Source organism: Oncorhynchus clarkii, unplaced genomic scaffold (assembly GCF_045791955.1).
Source record: "Oncorhynchus clarkii lewisi isolate Uvic-CL-2024 unplaced genomic scaffold, UVic_Ocla_1.0 unplaced_contig_560_pilon_pilon, whole genome shotgun sequence".
In the NCBI taxonomy this organism is placed as follows: Eukaryota; Metazoa; Chordata; class Actinopteri; order Salmoniformes; family Salmonidae; genus Oncorhynchus; species Oncorhynchus clarkii.
Genome location: NW_027260879.1, coordinates 121,690 through 139,665, shown reverse-complemented (window position 1 = coordinate 139,665; position 17,976 = coordinate 121,690). Strand labels below are relative to the sequence as shown.

The following is a 17,976-nucleotide window of genomic DNA, read 5'->3' as shown; positions in this document are numbered from 1 at the left end:
TCGTCTGCGTAGAGGTGGATCAGAGACTCACCAGCAGCAAGAGCGACCTCATTGATGTATACAGAGAAGAGAGTCGGTCCAAGAATTGAACCCTGTGGCACCCCCATAGAGACTGCCAGAGGTCCGGACAACAGACCCTCCGTATGTAAGTCGTTTTTTGTGAAACGTTGTTTCCCTTGCTGCTGTCGGACCGGGTCTCCCTTGAAAAGTAGATGTTACCTCTATGAGAAAAACCTGTGGAAATGAAGGTTAAATAAAAATGATCAAATACTCTGACATGAACTTCAGAGACCCAGTCATCACACAGATGGTCTGAAGGTTAGCCAGCAGCCACAGTGATCATGCTTGTTGGACTAACTGTCTGTTTTTGATATCAGTTTAGCTCGTTGGTTTTTAGACATGTAAGGGTAAAATGTCATGAGCACATTGGGCAGCGGTGGTGATAAGATAAAGTAGAGTTAAAAAATAATAGTTAAATTGCAGACTCAGATGCTATGCTTTTTAAAATAAACTTCAAAAGTTGAGAACAACTTTTGTGTTTTTGATCCTTCCAACATTAGAGTTTTGTGCAAGAGAGTGAGAGGTTTGACTTGGACCAAAAAGCAGTAAAAAAATCCAATATAAATAATCTTCAAAGTCACCACTCTGGTCAGCAGAGAGAGAGAGAGAGAGTGGTGGAGCCCCTTGAAGATGTGGACACTGATATTGTGCTTGGCACTCACAATGACTTCACTGTGGCAGAGAGGAGTTGAAAGGAGTGTTGGTTAGTTAAGCTTCCGTGTCGTACAAGTTGTAATTATAGGACATACCATAAAACACACACACCCACAGACATTAAGCTATTAGTACATAATAGAGACACGCTCTCACTCTACAGCTGAGGGCCATTGTGGTGTTGCCGTGGCTACGGCGCTAGTCTCACATTTGCGGAGCTAAAGCAAACAGGCAGATGGGAGAGAGAAAGGTGAAGGGAAGGAGTGTTTACAACCACGTCGTTAACAGACAGAACATTACACAGCAAGACACTGTCAAAGTGCTGAGCCAGAGGAGGCTCTGTTTTCTATCTTGTCTTCTGTGCAAATGCTGCCGAGAGACTTGGGAGTGGCTGTCCTTTGCGTGACGTGGTGATGCCATGTCGGCCATATTACTGTCTCTCAGAAAACACAAACCCCACTCTGACATGTTTCCTCTGTCTGATGTCATGGCCGCTGACAGCTGTGGCCTGCTCCTCTCGCTGTTGAAAGAGAGAGGAAAGAAAGGAGAAGTGTGGTGGTGGGTTGGGCTTACCGTACCCGTGCCCGTACCCGTACCCGCCACCTCACCTGTGGACTGACACAACCGGGTCTGAGCTCCAGGGGTGTATCTGTTTCCCTGTTGCCATGACACCGGCAGAAGTTGGGGGGGGGGGGGGGGGTAATGAATACACAACAAACCAGAACAGAGAACAGACCACAGCAGAGAACAGAACAGACCAGACCACAGCAGAGAACAGAACAGACCAGAACACAGCAGAGAACAGAACAGACCAGACCACAGCAGAGAACAGAACAGACCAGACCACAGCAGAGAACAGAACAGACCAGAACACAGCAGAGAACAGAACAGACCAGACCACAGCAGAGAACAGAACAGACCAGACCACAGCAGAGAACAGAACAGACCAGAACACAGCAGAGAACAGAACAGACCAGAACACAGCAGAGAACAGAACAGACCAGAACACAGCAGAGAACAGAACAGACCAGACCACAGCAGAGAACAGAACAGACCAGAACACAGCAGAGAACAGAACAGACCAGACCACAGCAGAGAACAGAACAGACCAGACCACAGCAGAGAACAGAACAGACCAGACCACAGCAGAGAACAGAACAGACCAGAACACAGCAGAGAACAGAACAGACCAGACCACAGCAGAGAACAGAACAGACCAGACCACAGCAGAGAACAGAACAGACCAGAACACAGCAGAGAACAGAACAGACCAGAACACAGCAGAGAACAGAACAGACCACAGCAGAGAACAGACCAGAACACAGCAGAGAACAGAAGAGAACACAGCAGAGAACAGACCAGAACACACCAAAACAGAGCAGAACAGAACACAGCAGAGAACAGAACAGAGCAGACCAGAACAGGACAGACCAGACCAGAACAGAGTGAAACCTCCACATTATCTCTGCTCTATTCCCATGATAGTGAGCTGCAGAGCTGTAAAGAGGGGGATCCCCACAGAAATACAATAACTAGAGATTCTATGGGTATCCTCACCACCCACTGTGAGCACGTCCACACTCTACAGGGGGGGTGAGTAAGTACACAGGAGGGGAGAACTGAGTCACAAGCCCAGAGGGGTGAGGGGGAGGCCCCAGGGAAGCCAGGAGGGGTGAGGGGGAGGCCCCAGGGAAGCCAGGAGGGGTGAGGGGGAGGCCCCAGGGAAGCCAAGATGGGGTGAGGGGGAGGCCCAGGGAAGCCAAGATGGGGTGAGGGGGAGGCCCAGGGAAGCCAAGATGGGGTGAGGGGGAGGCCCAGGGAAGCCCAGAGAGGTGAGGGGGAGGCCCCAGGGAAGCCAAGAGAGGTGAGGGGGAGGCCCCAGGGAAGCCAAGAGAGGTGAGGGGGAGGCCCCAGGAAAACCCAGAGGTAAGGGGGAGGCACAGGGAAGCCCAGAGAGGGGAGGGGGAAGCCCCAGGGAAGCCCAGGCCAGACAGGGGGACTAAGGAAGCAGAGGTTATCCTCAATGCTCACTTTCTTTTAGAATAGTCTCTAGTCTCCAGCCCTGGAAGTCCTGAACCTCTAGTCTCTCCTCTCCAGCCCTGGAAGTCCTGACCCTCTAGTCTCTCCTCTCCAGCCCTGGAAGTCCTGACCCTCTAGTCTCTCCTCTCCAGCCCTGGAAGTCCTGACCCTCTAGTCTCTCCTCTCCAGTCCTGTCATAGACTCACTGCTCTTCCATCTTATTTATTTATGCTTTGATCTCTTTTCCTTCCCACTGAAGTGGCATGCCGCTCTCTGGCTGCTCTCTGGCTGCTCTCTGGCTTCTCTCTGGCCGCTCTCTGGCCGCTCTCTGGCCGCTCTCTTTCTGCTCTCTGGCTGCTCTCTTTCTGCTCTCTGGCCGCTCTCTTTCTGCTCTCTGGCCGCTCTCTTTCTGCTCTCTGGCCGCTCTCTGGCCGCTCTCTGGCCGCTCTCTGGCCGCTCTCTTTCTGCTCTCTGGCCGCTCTCTGGCCGCTCTCTTTCTGCTTTTTGGCTGCTCTCTGGCTGCTCTCTGGCCGCTCTCTTTCTGCTCTCTGGCTGCTCTCTGGCTGCTCTCTGGCTTCTCTCTGGCCGCTCTCTTTCAGCTCTCTGGCAGCTCTCTGGCCGCTCTCTTTCTGCTCTCTGGCCGCTCTCTTTCTGCTCTCTGGCCGCTCTCTTTCTGCTCTCTGGCCGCTCTCTTTCTGCTCTCTGGCCACTCTTTCCGCTCTCTGGCTTCTCTCTGGCCGCTCTCTGGCTTCTCTCTGGCCACTCTTTTTCTGCTCTCTGGCCGCTCTCTTTCTGCTCTCTGGTCGCTCTCTGGCCGCTCTCTGGCTTCTCTCTGGCCGCTCTCTTTCTGCTCTCTGGTCGCTCTCTGGCCGCTCTCTCCACTCTCTGGCAGCTCTCTGGCTTCTCTTTGGCCGCTCTCTTTCTGCTCTTTGGCCGCTCTCTGGCTTCTCTCTGGCCGCTCTCTGGCCGCTCTCTGGCCGCTCTCTGGCTTCTCTCTGGCCGCTCTCTTTCTGCTCTCTGGTCGCTCTCTGGCCGCTCTCTCCGCTCTCTGGCCGCTCTCTTTCCACTCTCTGGCAGCTCTCTGGCTTCTCTTTGGCCGCTCTCTTTCTGCTCTTTGGCCGCTCTCTTTCTGCTCTCTGGCTGCTCTCTGGCTTCTCTCTGGCCGCTCTCTTTCTGCTCTCTGGCCGCTCTCTGGCTGCTCTCTTTCTGCTCTCTGGCCGCGCTCTTTCTGCTCTCTGGTCGCTCTCTGGCTGCTCTCTGGCCGCTGTCTTTCTGCTCTCTGGTTTCTCTCTGGCCGCTCTTTGGCCGCTCGGGGAAGACAGTGTTGTGCTCCTCCTAGTGCCTGCTTTGAGCACTGAACAGACGTTTTGTCATTATGGAGAATGGGAGGGATGAGGTGTGTGTGTGTGTGTGTGTGTGTGTGTGTGTGTGTGCGTGCGTACAGACTCTTGGCCATCTCTCTCCATTCCCTAATACACCCCCTCTCTCCCTAAGCAAACACCTGGAGACTGCCTCCCCATCCCTCCCTCCTCTCTAATGACAGGCCACAGCAAAACAGGAAACAAGGCTGTGCTCCCGGTGATGGCATGGAAATTGGTCAGAGTGGAGGGCCTTTTGTCTAAACATGAGCTCACCCTACAGAGAGAGAGACACAGAGAGACACAGATGGAGAGAGAGAGAGCAACACAGAGAGAAAGAGCAACACAGAGAGAGAGAGCAACACAGAGAGAGAGAGAGAGAGAGAGACACAGAGAGAGAGACAGAGAGAGAGAGACACGGAGCGAGAGAGAGAGAGAGAGACAAGGAGAGAGAGAGAGAGAGACACAGAGAGACACAGAGAGAGAGAGAGAGATGGAGAGACAGAGAGACACACAGAGAGAGAGGGGGGGGGAGACAGAGGGAGAGAGACACAGAGAGAGAGAGAGAGAGTGTCAGAACTGAGGGAGGAAGGGAGGATGGCGTGTCGTGAGAGAGGTGAGAGGGAGCAGATGGAGAGAAGTGTGAGCGAGGGAGACAGAAGGAGGGATAGAGGGGAGAGGGCGGATAGAGTTCAGAGAAAATAAATCTAGCTTCTAGGCTGGTGGTGAAGGGAGCGGTCACACCATTGACTTTTCCCTCATTTAACAGTATGACAGTGAGGAACAGAGGTCAGGGGCTTCTCATGCACCATCAGACTAGCACTGCAGTCTCTCTCTTACTCCCTCTCTCTGTACCTATCTCTCTCTCTGTACCTATCTCTCTCTCTCTCTGTACCTATCTCTCTCTCTTATTCCCTCTCTCTGTACCTCTCTCTCTCTCTTATTCCCTCTCTCTGTACCTATCTCTCTCTGTACCCATCTCTCTTACTCCCTCTCTCTGTACCTATCTCTCTCTTACTCCCTATCTCTGTACCTATCTCTCTCTCTCTGTACCTATCTCTCTCTCTTATTCCCTCTCTCTGTACCTCTCTCTCTCCCTTACTCCCTATCGCTGTACCTATCTCTCTCTGTACCCATCTCTCTTACTCCCTCTCTCTGTACCTATCTCTCTCTTACTCCCTATCTCTGTACCTATCTCTCTCTCTCTGTACCTATCTCTCTCTCTTATTCCCTCTCTCTGTACCTCTCTCTCTCTCTTATTCCCTCTCTCTGTACCTATCTCTCTCTGTACCCATCTCTTACTCCCTCTCTCTGTACCTATCTCTCTCTCTTACTCCCTTACTCCCTATCGCTGTACCTATCTCTCTCTGTACCCATCTCTCTTACTCCCTCTCTCTGTACCCATCTCTCTTACTCCCTCTCTCTGTACCTATCTCTCTCTTACTCCCTATCTCTGTACCTATCTCTCTTACTCCCTCTCTCTGTACCTATCTCTCTCTCTGTACCTATCTCTCTCACCCCTTCTCACACTCCACCTCAATCTACACATTCCCCTATCTCCGTCTCCCTCTCTCTCCCGGTCTCTCCTTTTCCAGGTGTAAATGTGTGAGGGCTGATATTTAAATATGTTTGTGTGATGTATGATATTTACCCAATAAAGGGCTGAATTAGAATTGTCTCTCCGTCCCTCTCCCAGGCGGTGTATCTGGACCAGTTGCTGTCCTGTGTGGATGTTCTGTTGTCTGTGTGTGAGAAGGACTGTTGCTCGGTCAGTCTACAGCTGTTACAGGTGCTGGTTACTGTCCAGAGCCTCTCCACTGAGCCACAGCTCACTGACAAGGTAAGATGTGCTCACATACACACACAAACAGTACATGGACACACACACGTATGTCTACACATCCATACATCAAACCCCAGCTCACTGCCCAGGTAAGAGACACACACACACACACACACACACACACACACACACACACACACACACACACACACGCACACACACACACAGCCTCACCCAGTGGCTCTAACGAGCAATCCCATTATCCTCTCTGTCTTCCAGGCAGGCCTCCCCTCCCCTGTGGGCTCAACGTTTATAACCATCCACCTCTCCTGTGTAACTACTCCTCTCCTTCTCTGCTCTGACATGTGGTGATCTAGAATGTTTTTAACATGTAACACTCTCTTTCCACCCCCCTCCTCCTTGTTTATTACAGCTGTGAGTATGTTTTGAATAGCGGGCCAGAGAAGCTATTTGAAGAATGTGAGTGTTAGCCCTGGTTCAAAGTGGGCACAGTGGAACTCGACAGTCTACTGTAATTACCCATTTAGTCAGAAATTGCACCTTTGGAGTGGAACTAGTTTAAACCGTTGCCAAGGGTGAAAGGAGGCGGTTTTGAGAGAGCGAGAGAATCAGCGCCAGCGCCATCTTTCCTCACGCCTGCTGCCATTACATGCCATGCGAGCGCCATCCTGCCGCGAAGGACACTCCTCGTCCGGGTAACTTGACCCAGAATAAAACAACAAAGAGAGGAGGCAGAGGAAACAGAACAGACTGTAAAAGCCCTGTGTTACGTCTTAGTTTAGTCGGTCTGTCTGGACTGTGTGCTAATAGCAGGTCTACGAGGAGAGGAGCGGGAACTGGAGTTGCACTCTGGCCAACGGATGAATGACTGACCACTCAGTGGCCTTCTATGTCTTACTGTCTGTGTGTCTGTCTGCAGAAACGGTGTCCTGTTTGGAACTGGGAGGAAGAATAGGGACAGGGACATGTGGAGAAGGGGGGAAGGAGGGAGGGAGAGCATGGCCTGAGACATGTAGAGAAGGGGGGAAGGAGGGAGGGAGAGCATGGCCTGGGACATGTAGAGAAGGGGGCAAGGAGGGAGGGAGAGCATGGCCTGGGACATGTAGAGAAGGAGGGAGGGAGAGCATGGCCTGGGACATGTAGAGAAGGAGGGAGGGAGAGCATGGCCTGGGACATGTAGAGAAGGGGGGAAGGAGAGCATGGCCTGGGACATGTAGAGAAGGAGGGAGGGAGAGCATGGCCTGGGACATGTAGAGAAGGAGGGAAGGAGAGCATGGCCTGGGACATGTAGAGAAGGAGGGAGGGAGAGCATGGCCTGGGACATGTAGAGAAGGAGGGAGGGAGGGAGACCATGGCCTGGGACATGTAGAGAAGGAGGGAGGGAGACCATGGCCTGGGACATTCCTGGACGTTGTTCCACCTCCCAGGGGGAATGGCAACGCCAGTTTTCCCAGAAAATGATCTTCCAGTTTGTGTGGGGGGGGGGGGGGGGGTAGGGGTTGTTGGCTCCCTTCGCAGGGGGTTAACACTATTGACTCAAGAGGACAGTCAATCAGACAGTGTCCATCCCTGCCTCCCCTCAAGGGGACCATAACGCGCCCCTCGAGGTCACTTCCTCTGTCCTGAAGAGACAACACTATGCTCACGCTCCTTTCTCTCACTCTGCTCATTTCCTCTCCGTTGATGTTTATTGTGACTATGGGATGTATGCTTCCTGTTTGTTTTCTGTATGGGTACATGTGTTAGTGGTTTGATGTATAAGACTAAGAGCATGTGAAGCACATTGTTTACAGCGTTTTTGGAGAGTTATTATTTTCATGGTAAAGTTACTGTTCATGCTTCTGTTTCCAGATGTAATCTAAACTTACAACACAGCCATTAACATTTTAATGGAATGTGTTGATCACTTTCTCTCACCTTCCCTTCCTGTTTCTCTCTCTCTCCCTCTCTCTGTCTCTCTCTCCTGTCTCTCTCCTCTCCATCTCCATCTCCATCTCTCTCTCCATCTCCATCTCTCTCTCCATCTCCATCTCTCTCTCTCTCTCCATCTCTCTCTCTCTCTCTCCATCTCTCTCGCTCTCTCTCTCCTCTCCGTCTCTCTCTCTCTCCTCTCCGTCTCTCTCTGTCTCTCTCTCTGTCTCTCTCTCTCTCTGTCTCTCTCTCTCTCTCTCTCTCTCTCTCTCTCTCTCTCTCTCTGTCTCTCTCTCTGTCTCTCTCTCTGTCTCTGTCTCTCTCCATCTCTCTCTCTGTCTCTCCATCTCTCTCTCTCCTCCCTCTCTCTCTCCTCTCAGGCAGAGCAGAGCGTAGTGTCTCTGTGTAAGGTCCAGGGTCTGGCTACAGTAGCTGACCTCTACAGGCAGCACATGGATCAGCTGCTCCAGTGGCTCTCAGCCTCTCAGAAGACCTGGACCAGCTACTCCCCCCAGAGACTGCAGCTCCAGGTCATCGCCACCCAATCAGGTGAGACTATAGGTTAGGCTTCTCCAAGCGTGTTCCTGGAGAGCCTACCCTCCTGTAGGTTTTAAATCCAACTCCACTTGTAACTAACCTGATTCAACTGATCAGATAGATATTCATTCAAATCAGGTGTGTTAGATTAGGGTTGGAGAGAACCTACAGGAACATAGAGTTGATCAGGCTGTTGATTGTGGCCTGTGGAATGTTGTCCCACTCCTCTACAATGGCTGTGTGATGTTGCTACACCTGTCAGGAGGCTGGATTATCTTGGCAAAGGAGAAATACTCACTAACAGGAATGGAAACAAATGTTGGTATGTCCGTTCTATTCACTTTATTTCTACGCTGTCATCTACCCTTAAGACCTGTATGACTCTGAGACAAGTCAAAGACCTTTAACTCAAGTCCCCTTTAGAAACACTCACACAGACAGAAAGAGACTTGCCTGGCTACCCAAACTCCTTGCACCGGCAAAACATCACACCCATGGATGTTAGTTTCTTCTTCGCAATGAGTCTGTATCTGAGTACCTCCTCTACGGTCTGATTGGTCCCAGAAACCGATGGTTTGGGCCAGAGCCAGAACAAAAATGAGTCTGTATCTGAGTACCTCCTCTATGGTCTGATTGGTCCCAGAAACCGATGGTTTGGGCCAGAGCCAGAACAAAAATGAGTCTGTATCTGAGTACCTCCTCTATGGTCTGATTGGTCCCAGAAACCGATGGTTTGGGCCAGAGCCAGAACAAAAATGAGTCTGTATCTGAGTACCTCCTCTACGGTCTGATTGGTCCCAGAAACTGATGGTTTGGGCCAGAGCCAGAACAAAAATTAGTCTGTATCTGAGTACCTCCTCTACGGTCTGATTGGTCCCAGAAACCGATGGTTTGGGCCAGAGCCAGAACAAAAATGAGTCTGTATCTGAGTACCTCCTCTACGGTCTGATTGGTCCCAGAAACCGATGGTTTGGGCCAGAGCCAGAACAAAAATGAGTCTGTATCTGAGTACCTCCTCTACGGTCTGATTGGTCCCAGAAACCGATGGTTTGGGCCAGAGCCAGAACAAAAATGAGTCTGTATCTGAGTACCTCCTCTACGGTCTGATTGGTCCCAGAAACCGATGGTTTGGGCCAGAGCCAGAACAAAAATGAGCCTGTATCTGAGTACCTCCTCTACGGTCTGATTGGTCCCAGAAACCGATGGTTTGGGCCAGAGCCAGAACAAAAATGAGTCTGTATCTGAGTACCTCCTCTACGGTCTGATTGGTCCCAGAAACCGATGGTTTGGGTCAGAGCCAGAACAAAAATGTGTAAAGTGGCACTTTTAAAAATGTGTCATTGGCTTTGACACTCTGATGGTTAGAGATGGTCCAATCGCTGATGACTTGGTTTTGTACAACACCCCGCACTTTGATGTCACTACAAACCACTTGAATGGTGGCAGTCTGACTGAAGTATGTAGCGAATGATAGCAGCAGAATAATTCAGTTTGAGGCATCTGGCAAGTCAGCAACATAACCTGCCATTATCCAGCTACACACAGAAAGCTTGTCATTAGAGCCAAGTTAGCTTAGTGACTAGGGTAAATTCCCCCCCACTCCCAGTCTGTCTCAGTCCAGGTTAGGGAGGGTTACAGGGCTCTGAACTCACTTTACGCATTACTTTACCCCTATCCACCATAATCCTCCGACATTAGCACCTCCGACACACGTTCTTTCATCCCGGATTGCTCTCTCTTTCTCTCTTTCAATTCAATTTCAATTCAAGGGGCTTTATTGGCATGGGAAACATGTGTTAACATTGCCAAAGCAAGTGAGGTAGATAATATACAAAAGTGAAATAAACAATAAAATTAACAGTAAACATTATACATACCGAAGTTTCAAAACAATAAAGACATGGGTTGTATTTACAATGGTGTTTGTTCTTCACTGGTTGCCCTTTTCTTGTGGCAACAGGTCACAAATCTTGCTGCTGTGATGGCACACTGTGTTATTTCACCCAGTAGATATGGGTTTGTTTTCGAATTCTTTGTGGATCTGTGTAATCTGAGGGAAGTATGTGTCTCTAATATGGTCATACATTGGCCAGGAGGTTAGGAAGTGCAGCTCAGTTTACACCTCATTTTGTGGGCAGTGTGCACATAGCCTGTCTTCTCTTGAGAGCCAGGTCTGTCTACGGCGGCCTTTCTCAATAGCAAGGCTATGCTCACTAAGTATGTACATAGTCTGGGTCAGTCACAGTGGACAGGTATTCTGCCACTATGTACTCTCTGTTTAGGGTCAGTCACAGTGGTCAGGTATTCTGCCACTGTGTACTCTCTGTTTAGGGTCAGTCACAGTGGTCAGGTATTCTGCCACTGTGTACTCTCTGTTTAGGGTCAGTCAAAGTGGTCAGGTATTCTGCCACTGTGTACTCTCTGTTTAGGGTCCGTCACAGTGGTCAGGTATTCTGCCACTGTGTACTCTCTGTTTAGGGTCCGTCACAGTGGTCAGGTATTCTGCCACTGTGTACTCTCTGTTTAGGGTCAGTCACAGTGGTCAGGTATTCTGCCACTGTGTACTCTCTGTTTAGGGTCAGTCACAGTGGTCAGGTATTCTGCCACTGTGTACTCTCTGTTTAGGGTCAGTCACAGTGGTCAGGTATTCTGCCACTGTGTACTCTCTGTTTAGGGTCCGTCACAGTGGTCAGGTATTCTGCCACTGTGTACTCTCTGTTTAGGGTCAGTCACAGTGGTCAGGTATTCTGCCACTGTGTACTCTCTGTTTAGGGTCAGTCACAGTGGTCAGGTATTCTGCCACTGTGTACTCTCTGTTTAGGGTCAGTCACAGTGGTCAGGTATTCTGCCACTGTGTACTCTCTGTTTAGGGTCCGTCACAGTGGTCAGGTATTCTGCCACTGTGTACTCTCTGTTTAGGGTCAGTCACAGTGGTCAGGTATTCTGCCACTGTGTACTCTCTGTTTAGGGTCAGTCACAGTGGTCAGGTATTCTGCCACTGTGTACTCTCTGTTTAGGGTCAGTCACAGTGGTCAGGTATTCTGCCACTGTGTACTCTCTGTTTAGGGTCAGTCACAGTGGTCAGGTATTCTGCCACTGTGTACTCTCTGTTTAGGGTCCGTCACAGTGGTCAGGTATTCTGCCACTGTGTACTCTCTGTTTAGGGTCAGTCACAGTGGTCAGGTATTCTGCCACTGTGTACTCTCTGTTTAGGGTCAGTCACAGTGGTCAGGTATTCTGCCACTGTGTACTCTCTGTTTAGGGTCAGTCACAGTGGTCAGGTATTCTGCCACTGTGTACTCTCTGTTTAGGGTCAGTCACAGTGGTCAGGTATTCTGCCACTGTGTACTCTCTGTTTAGGGTCCGTCACAGTGGTCAGGTATTCTGCCACTGTGTACTCTCTGTTTAGGGTCAGTCACAGTGGTCAGGTATTCTGCCACTGTGTACTCTCTGTTTAGGGTCAGTCACAGTGGTCAGGTATTCTGCCACTGTGTACTCTCTGTTTAGGGTCAGTCACAGTGGTCAGGTATTCTGCCACTGTGTACTCTCTGTTTAGGGTCCGTCACAGTGGTCAGGTATTCTGCCACTGTGTACTCTCTGTTTAGGGTCAGTCACAGTGGTCAGGTATTCTGCCACTGTGTACTCTCTGTTTAGGGTCAGTCACAGTGGTCAGGTATTCTGCCACTGTGTACTCTCTGTTTAGGGTCCGTCACAGTGGTCAGGTATTCTGCCACTGTGTACTCTCTGTTTAGGGTCAGTCACAGTGGTCAGGTATTCTGCCACTGTGTACTCTCTGTTTAGGGTCGGTCACAGTGGTCAGGTATTCTGCCACTGTGTACTCTCTGTTTAGGGTCAGTCACAGTGGTCAGGTATTCTGCCACTGTGTACTCTCTGTTTAGGGTCCGTCACAGTGGTCAGGTATTCTGCCACTGTGTACTCTCTGTTTAGGGTCAGTCACAGTGGTCAGGTATTCTGCCACTGTGTACTCTCTGTTTAGGGTCCGTCACAGTGGTCAGGTATTCTGCCACTGTGTACTCTCTGTTTAGGGTCAGTCACAGTGGTCAGGTATTCTGCCACTGTGTACTCTCTGTTTAGGGTCGGTCACAGTGGTCAGGTATTCTGCCACTGTGTACTCTCTGTTTAGGGTCAGTCACAGTGGTCAGGTATTCTGCCACTGTGTACTCTCTGTTTAGGGTCCGTCACAGTGGTCAGGTATTCTGCCACTGTGTACTCTCTGTTTAGGGTCCGTCACAGTGGTCAGGTATTCTGCCACTGTGTACTCTCTGTTTAGGGTCCGTCACAGTGGACAGGTATTCTGCCACTGTGTACTCTCTGTTTAGGGTCCGTCACAGTGGTCAGGTATTCTGCCACTGTGTACTCTCTGTTTAGGGTCCGTCACAGTGGTCAGGTATTCTGCCACTGTGTACTCTCTGTTTAGGGTCAGTCACAGTGGTCAGGTATTCTGCCACTGTGTACTCTCTGTTTAGGGTCCGTCACAGTGGTCAGGTATTCTGCCACTGTGTACTCTCTGTTTAGGGTCCGTCACAGTGGACAGGTATTCTGCCACTGTGTACTCTCTGTTTAGGGTCCGTCACAGTGGTCAGGTATTCTGCCACTGTGTACTCTCTGTTTAGGGTCCGTCACAGTGGTCAGGTATTCTGCCACTGTGTACTCTCTGTTTAGGGTCCGTCACAGTGGTCAGGTATTCTGCCACTGTGTACTCTCTGTTTAGGGTCGGTCACAGTGGTCAGGTATTCTGCCACTGTGTACTCTCTGTTTAGGGTCAGTCACAGTGGTCAGGTATTCTGCCACTGTGTACTCTCTGTTTAGGGTCCGTCACAGTGGTCAGGTATTCTGCCACTGTGTACTCTCTGTTTAGGGTCCGTCACAGTGGTCAGGTATTCTGCCACTGTGTACTCTCTGTTTAGGGTCCGTCACAGTGGACAGGTATTCTGCCACTGTGTACTCTCTGTTTAGGGTCCGTCACAGTGGTCAGGTATTCTGCCACTGTGTACTCTCTGTTTAGGGTCCGTCACAGTGGTCAGGTATTCTGCCACTGTGTACTCTCTGTTTAGGGTCAGTCACAGTGGTCAGGTATTCTGCCACTGTGTACTCTCTGTTTAGGGTCCGTCACAGTGGTCAGGTATTCTGCCACTGTGTACTCTCTGTTTAGGGTCCGTCACAGTGGACAGGTATTCTGCCACTGTGTACTCTCTGTTTAGGGTCCGTCACAGTGGTCAGGTATTCTGCCACTGTGTACTCTCTGTTTAGGGTCCGTCACAGTGGTCAGGTATTCTGCCACTGTGTACTCTCTGTTTAGGGTCCGTCACAGTGGTCAGGTATTCTGCCACTGTGTACTCTCTGTTTAGGGTCCGTCACAGTGGTCAGGTATTCTGCCACTGTGTACTCTCTGTTTAGGGTCCGTCACAGTGGTCAGGTATTCTGCCACTGTGTACTCTCTGTTTAGGGTCCGTCACAGTGGTCAGGTATTCTGCCACTGTGTACTCTCTGTTTAGGGTCCGTCACAGTGGTCAGGTATTCTGCCACTGTGTACTCTCTGTTTAGGGTCAGTCACAGTGGTCAGGTATTCTGCCACTGTGTACTCTCTGTTTAGGGTCAGTCACAGTGGTCAGGTATTCTGCCACTGTGTACTCTCTGTTTAGGGTCCGTCACAGTGGACAGGTATTCTGCCACTGTGTACTCTCTGTTTAGGGTCCGTCACAGTGGTCAGGTATTCTGCCACTGTGTACTCTCTGTTTAGGGTCCGTCACAGTGGTCAGGTATTCTGCCACTGTGTACTCTCTGTTTAGGGTCCGTCACAGTGGTCAGGTATTCTGCCACTGTGTACTCTCTGTTTAGGGTCCGTCACAGTGGTCAGGTATTCTGCCACTGTGTACTCTCTGTTTAGGGTCCGTCACAGTGGTCAGGTATTCTGCCACTGTGTACTCTCTGTTTAGGGTCCGTCACAGTGGTCAGGTATTCTGCCACTGTGTACTCTCTGTTTAGGGTCCGTCACAGTGGTCAGGTATTCTGCCACTGTGTACTCTCTGTTTAGGGTCAGTCACAGTGGTCAGGTATTCTGCCACTGTGTACTCTCTGTTTAGGGTCAGTCACAGTGGTCAGGTATTCTGCCACTGTGTACTCTCTGTTTAGGGTCCGTCACAGTGGACAGGTATTCTGCCACTGTGTACTCTCTGTTTAGGGTCCGTCACAGTGGTCAGGTATTCTGCCACTGTGTACTCTCTGTTTAGGGTCCGTCACAGTGGTCAGGTATTCTGCCACTGTGTACTCTCTGTTTAGGGTCCGTCACAGTGGTCAGGTATTCTGCCACTGTGTACTCTCTGTTTAGGGTCCGTCACAGTGGTCAGGTATTCTGCCACTGTGTACTCTCTGTTTAGGGTCCGTCACAGTGGTCAGGTATTCTGCCACTGTGTACTCTCTGTTTAGGGTCCGTCACAGTGGTCAGGTATTCTGCCACTGTGTACTCTCTGTTTAGGGTCCGTCACAGTGGTCAGGTATTCTGCCACTGTGTACTCTCTGTTTAGGGTCAGTCACAGTGGTCAGGTATTCTGCCACTGTGTACTCTCTGTTTAGGGTCCGTCACAGTGGTCAGGTATTCTGCCACTGTGTACTCTCTGTTTAGGGTCAGTCACAGTGGTCAGGTATTCTGCCACTGTGTACTCTCTGTTTAGGGTCCGTCACAGTGGTCAGGTATTCTGCCACTGTGTACTCTCTGTTTAGGGCCAAATACCATTCTAGTTTGCTCAGTGTTTTTGTTAATTACTTGACACATTGGAAATAATTATCTTTTTGTTTTCTCATGATTTGGTTGGGTCTAATTGTGTTGCTGGGGCTCTGTGGGGTGTGTTTGTGATCAGAGCCCCAGGACCAGCTTGCTTAGGGGACTCTTCTCCAGGTTCATCTCTCTGTAGGTGATGGCTTTGTTATGGAAGGTTTGTGAATCACTTCCTTTTAGGTGGTTGTAGAATTTAACAATTATTTTCTGGATTTTGATAATTAGTGGGTATCGGCCTAATTCTGCTCTGCATGCATTATTTGGTGTTCTACGTTGTACACGGGGGATATTTTTGCAGAATTCTGCGTGCAGAGTCTCAATTTGGTGTTTGTCCCATTTTGTGAAATCTTGGTTGGTGAGCGGACCCCAGACCTCACAACCTTAAAGGGCAATGGGCTCTATGACTGATTCAAGTATTTTTAGCAAGATCCTAATTGGTATGTTGAATTTTATGTTCCTTTTGATGGCATAGAATGCCCTTCTTGCCTTGTCTCTCTCTCTGTCTCCGTCTCTCTCTCTCTCTGTCTATCTCTCTGTCTCTCTCTCTCTCTGTTTCTCTCGCTCTCTCTGTCTGTCTCCGTCTCTCTCTCTCACACACCACACACTTGCACTCCAGACCTATACACTCTTAGAAAAAAGGGTTCTTTGGCTGTCCCCATGTAGAACCCTCTATGGAATTGTTTCTACATGGAACCCAAAATAGAACCCCTTTAGGTTTGTCTGTATAATTCTAATAATAGAGAAGTTCTTTTTGTTCTTTAGTTTTATAGTTGTACTGTTATTCATGCTTAATCAGGACCAATAGATTTACACAGATATTTATCAGATGATAGTAACAGGATGTACTGAACAGGTATTTGAGGTTTCTGCTCTGATTGTATGAGAACAGCAATAAACAGCTGTAGTATGTCCTCTAGTCCCCTAAGCCTCCAGTCATAACTGACCAGTCCATTCTAAGCTTACGGTCAGACCCCCCCAGTCTTTGTGTGGTTATTTTTAAAATACTCCCTACAAAGCCCCTCGCCATTCCGGGGTTAACTTTTCACCTTTCTGGCCACTATGCCAAAGCATTCTGGGAATATGGGCCTGGGAGCCAAAGACATGCTATAGATTATAGCATCTATTAGTGGATGTTTGAGATCTGAGAATATCCCATTCTCTTAGTCATAGTCTGGTCTCACCTTCTGACTGCTGTTTGTCAGACATAAACTTTGTCCTCCCATTTCCTCTTCACACTGGCATTGCTCCTCTTTTCCGTACGTGTGTGTGTGGATCCCTGCGTTTGTGTATGTGTTTGTCCGTAAATGTCCCTGCGTTTTTGTGTGTGTCTCTGCATGCACGTGTGTGTGAGTGTGTGTGTGTGTTCCTTCACTGTCTCTGGTCTGGCACCCTCTGGCCCTGTAAAAATAAATCCCCTCTGTGTCTGTGTGCCTCCACCACACCACACACTGCCAGGTGAGCAGGGCAGGACACTGTGGTCAACTGGCTGTGTACTAGGGATCATTTTAGAGGAATCCAGCCTAGCTGACCCTCTCATTTCAGCAGTGAGTTAGTGTGAAGAGGCCTTGAGATGTCTGCTCTGGTCTGACACCTTCACCCTGTCTGTGGCACCGTTTTGATTCGCACAGTCCTGCTGTGTGACATCTTTCCATTTTGTTCTCTCTCTCTGTCTCTGTCTCTCTCTCTGTCTCTGTCTCTCTCTCCCTCTCTCTCTCCCTCTCTCGCTCCCTCTCTCTCTCTCTCTCTCTCTCTCTGTCTCTCTCTGTCTCTCTCTCTGTCTCTCTCTCTGTCTCTCTCTCTGTCTCTCTCTCTGTCTCTCTCTCTGTCTCTCTCTCTCTGTCCCTCTCTCTCTGTCCCTCTCTCTCTGTCCCTCTCTCTCTGTCCCTCTCTCTCTCTCTCTCTCTCTCTCTCTCTCTCTCTCTCTCTCTCTCTCTCTCTCTCTGTCTCTCTCTCTGTCTCTCTCTCTGTCTCTCTCTCTGTCTCTCTCTCTCTCTCCCTCTCTCCCTCTCTCTCTCTCTCTCCCTCTCTGTCTCTCTCCCTCTCCCTCTCTCTCTCTCCCTCTCTCTCTCCCTATCTCCCTCTCTCTCTCCCTCTCTCCCTCCCTCTCTCCCTCCCTCTCGCTCCCTCTCTCTCCTCTCTCTATCTCCCTCTCTCCTTACCCTCCATTGCCTTGTTCTCTCTTTCTCTCCCTCTCTTTATCTGCTTATTGGGGGAAGTCCGTTCTACTGGCCAGCCGCTGCCCTCATCATCACAGGATATCCTCTGTCTTGTCTCTACAGCGTGTCATACACATAGTCAGACAGACACTTGGTTAGTGTGTGTGTGTGAGCTGGGAATACTTTCACTGTGAATTTCCCATCCAGTGACTGACCCAGCCTGGTAACACGACTTACCGCAACACACACACACACACACACACTCAAGCAATTCACACACAAAAGCTCCTTTAACTCATGTCTCATTTCCTTGTTGCTGTGTGTCACAGTCTGGTCAGTCCTTGGAACTTTCCCTGTCTGACTGAGTAGTGGTCAGTGGTACTAATAATAGGACTTCTGTTCTTCTGTGTGTGTTGCGTGTGTGTTCAGGCCCAGTCATTGGAGAGTTCCTGCCCTTGCTAATGCCCCTTCTGCAGAACTGTCTGGACCCAGAGAGAGACCCTGAGATGAGACTACACATCTTCACCATGCTGTCCAAACTGCTGCTGGACGCTACACACACACTGGACTCCCAGGGGTGAGTTCTGAACACACACACACACAACCAGCCGGTCCCATCTGAATCCCTCCCCCTTGGCCCTAACCCTTCAAAGTTTACATATCTGTAAGGTTGAAGCAACA

General features: G+C 49.9%; 1 protein-coding gene across 1 annotated transcript in view; it reads left to right on the top strand.

Annotated features, from left to right (window-relative positions):
- The first annotated feature begins 4,688 nt into the window (after positions 1 to 4,688).
- Positions 4,689 to 17,976, top strand: part of LOC139402053 (dynein axonemal assembly factor 5-like) — a 31,706-nt gene continuing 18,418 nt past the window's right edge. Inside the window, exons 1-4 of the mRNA XM_071146112.1 lie at positions 4,689 to 4,733; positions 5,788 to 5,931; positions 8,187 to 8,355; positions 17,725 to 17,872. Coding sequence (XP_071002213.1) covers positions 4,689 to 4,733; positions 5,788 to 5,931; positions 8,187 to 8,355; positions 17,725 to 17,872 — 506 coding nt within the window. The remainder of the gene's footprint in view (positions 4,734 to 5,787; positions 5,932 to 8,186; positions 8,356 to 17,724; positions 17,873 to 17,976) is intronic.